This window comes from Cynoglossus semilaevis, chromosome 7 (assembly GCF_000523025.1).
Source record: "Cynoglossus semilaevis isolate Cse_v1.0 chromosome 7, Cse_v1.0, whole genome shotgun sequence".
NCBI lineage: Eukaryota > Metazoa > Chordata > Actinopteri > Pleuronectiformes > Cynoglossidae > Cynoglossus > Cynoglossus semilaevis.
The window spans coordinates 8,171,074-8,175,462 of NC_024313.1; the positions used below are offsets into that span (position 1 = coordinate 8,171,074).

The window sequence follows — 4,389 nt, forward strand, 5'->3', positions numbered from 1 at the left end:
CTTCCTTCCTACCTTCATTCCTTCCTTCCTTCCTTCCTCCCTTCCTTCCTTCCACCCTTCCTTCCTTCCTTCCTTCCTTTCTTCCTTCCTTCCTTCCTTGCATACTTCCAGCACCTTACAACAGCAGGCATCTTTTTTGAACGACACTTTTTTCCTCCAGTGGACTCGAGCAGCAGAGAGAAAGAGGACGTGAAGTCGCGCACACAAAAGAGCCGAGCTGCAGCAGTGTGTTTTATCGCGTTTGCCGGATGGGGTTTTCTGCCTCTCTGCTTGATGACAATCACCGTGCATGGAAATGATCCTGGAGAACAAGGCCGTGCACTGACCTGGTACTAGTTAGCCGAGGAAGCTAACTGCTCTGCACCTGCTGGCTATTATTTGACTGTAAAATTTGAAGCTTCACTTCAGTCGTGTTGCCCATGCACAAATTGCTTTAAACGCGTTTGCATGTGTTTGATTTTTCTTTGGCTTATTTTTTTAAAAACAAATTGTTGCCAGTGCCATTAAGCGGTGCGATAAGCTAACAAACAAGCTGCGGGTTAACTGAGGTCTCATTCATTGGGCAAAGCTGACTTTTGATCGCCTTTGTTGCAGTTTTCGTCAGTGCAATATCCGCCGGTCGTTGTGACGGTTTATTTTTTCCAGAGTTCAGTTATTTATCCCTGACCTCGCCATCTTTTGCATGGAAAACAAAGTGGTGCAAAGGAACAATTGAACTGTAAAATATCCACTGCTCATCTTGTTGAATGAAAGCCAACAAAGCAACTCTGCCTGTTGATAGTCTGCCATTTCCAGCTGCCGGTTTCAGATAAATCTATTTTTGTGCTCAGTGCTTAGGAAACAACCTTAATAACACATTGCACTTTACGATTAAGTGGTGGCCGAATAAAGAGAGAACTAGGAGAGGACCAAGGAGGAGGAAGCCCCCCCTACACTGTGGAGTTATCACACTTTTTCCTCATGAACATACAGAGGTCAAATCCAATTGCCATTTCACGTTATGGGAGATCGCGGCACAAATCGCACGATTTCGAAGAATTGTCTTGCTTAAGGACTACTGAATCACATCAGAGTTTCAGTCCCAACCTCGGGTCCCCCAGCCCGCCGGAGACCCCGGACTCCTCGCACTGTATCTCCCGTATCGGGGACTACCTTCTGCTGGAGCCGCTGGAGGGAGATCACGTATTCAGAGCCGCCCACCTGCACAGCGGGGAAGAGCTCGTTTGTAAGGTTGGTGTGCACCCCTCATATATGTTCCCTGCATCGCATAGCCTTATCACCTTGTACGGTTTATTGCGGTATGCATTGTTGAGAATGAATTGAATTTACTGTTAGGACCACGACCCAGTCGGTGTCTATGTGCTGGCTGTTGCAGCGTGTCCACCCCGGGCTTAAAGGGCTTAAATTATTAGTTGCATTGTAAGTAGAGAAGTGGCAGAGCAGCCTAATGGAAAAAGTGAATGGGCCGAGCTGCGTGGTTTGGATTGCATGATGTAACGCTGACAAAGGAGTGAGTAACCACGCACACACACACACACTCACTCACTCACTCACTCCTCTCTCAGTGCTACACTGGCCTAACCATGGCTACCGTCTTTCACAGTATTGCCACCCTGTAATCGAACGATTTCACCCGGGGTTTCACATGTAGTGCTAGATAATGAGTTGAGATCATTTTGAGAGGAGTTTTGTTGAGAGAAAAGCCCACAAAGCCAGGGGAACTTTGCAAGCCGATCCAGCTCCTGTGACGTTGGCTCCAGTTCTGACCTTTCTAACCATAAGAAATAAACCACTATTCCCATGAGGCCGAGGGCAACCTCGTGGCCTTTCCACATAATTTATAGCCCATATTGACTTTGGAATATAAATGGCTTAAACAGACAGCGGGGCGGACCTTGTGCTATGGTATATACTTGCTCTGAAGAAGACATAAGTGGTGGGTTGATGAATTGGGATAATAGTTACATGTACTGTTGCACTCAAAAGCCACAGATCCAATAATCTTTAGCCTTCTGTTTGATTTAATGGTTCGTCATGGCAACAGCAGATGAATGGCATCCAGCACGGCCTGCCATCGAACTACTTTTTGACCTCAGCTGACCGATGTAGGTTTCAGTAGATTATCAGTCAATCTCCAAAATCAGGATTGATCAGTCCTGACAAGATGGAAGCCCAGGTTGCGAGTTAGGACCCTGGAAAGTGTGAGGTGCATCTGCATTGAGTGTGAGCAGACGAGCCCCCTCTCACCTGAACTGTTTGCTGAAAGTCAATTGGGAGGGGGTTGGTTGCTATGGAAACAAAAGAGACAGTGCACCCCAGGCTGCAGTACAATACCGTGCACCAATACGGTTACCTCTGTACAGACCATGAAAATCTTCAAGAGTTCCCATGTCTGGTGTCACAATTATGTCGTCGAAATTTTGGTCACATTCTGTCCAATTACAAGGCGTTTCGTAGCTCTCTTCATTGGGGTTAAATGTTTCTCTCAATTGGGTAAATGTTTAGCAGATGTTCAAACCATGAAACATTCGCATCCAAACACATTGTCAGACTAAAAAGAAAATAATGTTTGTGAAATGTATACTTCATGCATTTCAGGTTTTCGACATCAGCCGCTACCAGGAGTCACTGGCAGCCTACTTTGCCCTGGGCCAGCACCAGCACATTAACCAAATCCTGGAGATCCTGCTTGGAGAGACACGGGCTTATGTGTTCTTCGAGAGAAGCTATGGCGACATGCACTCTTTTGTCCGCACGTGCAAGAAATTGCCGGAGGATGAAGCAGCCAGACTCTTCTTTCAGATAGCCTCTGCTGTGGCACATTGCCACGACAACGGACTGGTCCTCCGTGACCTCAAACTGCGGAAGTTCGTCTTCAAGAATGAGGACAGGTGAGCTTTGCAAACAAACCACATTTTTACATGCACCGCTTCGTTAGCAGTTACACTGTATGTTTTATGTGATATGGCAGCAGTCGGTCTGAAATCTCACATTACACAGAGGATAAACTGAGTGTAAGTGTAAACTGAGACAATACCAGACTGACACGAATGCCTGCCCCAGATGTTATGCAGAGTATGGGAAATATAAGCCTTCTGGGTCTCCCTCTGTTATTTTCGTGCTCTGTTTTATAGTAGGTGTTGTGAGTGTATGTATTTGTCATCGCTGTCTCCCCGTCAGCTTGAGACGTCCGCAAAATCAGTGGAAAAATGCACCTTTACTGACACCTGGTGGCAATATTTTAAAATGACACACTTAATTTTAGCATCTGTTGCCACAGCAACCTAATACTGGGAACACCTCCCAGCTATTTGCGAGATTTAAAAATCAGTATGTCCTGATATTTACGTAAACTCTTCTATTATTCGGGTAAACGCACCAAAGCTAAAGTTAAGGCTTCTGTTGTGAACCTGATTCCTCTTGTTTATTACCTCACACTTCTTTGCAGACGCAGTGGCTGCACCTAAGTGCCCCCTGTTTAAAAGTGACATCATTCTTTGGCACAAACTGTGGAAAAGGGAAGTGGAGCTCTCTTACATGCACAGTACAGGTCCAATGACCTTGAGTGCCAAACCAGACTGCTCATGAGCTGTAATGTCTCGTCCTCCTTCACTCCTATTAATGATTGATGCCCACTGACTTTTAAGATTGATGATACAGGACAGTATTGGGTCACAGTTACCTCATGGCCCGTCAGAAATTTTCTGATACCCCTGCAGTCACCATTTTGAATTGAGGGAACAGATGATGGAGCAGGGCTGCTTTGGAGACCATTAAACTAATGTCCAAAACTTTGCTCTTGTTGACAGCTTTTAATTTGAAATCCTTCAAAGTTGATTGGAGTAGAACAGGTCTTCCTAATGTGGTTTATATACTGGGTTCCTGTATATAATACTACAGTGAACCAGAAAATTAAATGAATTACAGTTACTGTGGTCCCAGACGGTTTTGTACATTTTATGACTAATGTGGCGTAGATGTCGTTTCCCCCCCGGGTCATCGTCTTGTGCATGATGCGTGACAGCTATCGCACACAGATGGCAGTATTTGCACACCTGCACAAAAGAACTCTCATCATACATGTGGAAAACTGTTCCCTCTTCTCAGGACTTTTGTGATGAAATCGGTTGTTATCATTACACAAAGAGTATCATGACTGCCTTTGTTAGTTTTTAAAGGGTAGTGGGGGGAAAGTTGCTATTTTAGGAGTGAAAAACAAGGGGGAGAAAAAGAAAAGTCCACATTTCCCAGTGCTCCATTCTCTGAGTGACAGAGTTAAATGTAGGAAACAGGAGATGATCACTCACTGCTAATTGTATTTCCTTTCAGTTGCGCAAGTCTTCTGCTGACCCCATTTGTGTGCCCGTGCCTTTGTGGGTGGAAGAGGGC

The 4,389-nt window shown here is 45.3% G+C and overlaps 1 protein-coding gene across 5 annotated transcripts in view; it reads left to right on the plus strand.

The window, feature by feature from the left end:
• The first annotated feature begins 68 nt into the window (after positions 1 to 68).
• The window catches only part of trib2 (tribbles pseudokinase 2), a 10,058-nt gene continuing 5,737 nt past the window's right edge, over positions 69 to 4,389 (plus strand). For all 5 annotated transcript variants that reach the window (XR_003050013.1, XR_003050014.1, XR_003050015.1 and 2 more), the window contains exons 1-2: positions 69 to 1,230; positions 2,599 to 2,891. Coding sequence is in view for 2 of the 5 variants with exons in the window: in XM_008313216.2 (XP_008311438.1) it covers positions 961 to 1,230; positions 2,599 to 2,891 (563 nt within the window). In the remaining 3 variants the exon portion in view is untranslated. The remainder of the gene's footprint in view (positions 1,231 to 2,598; positions 2,892 to 4,389) is intronic.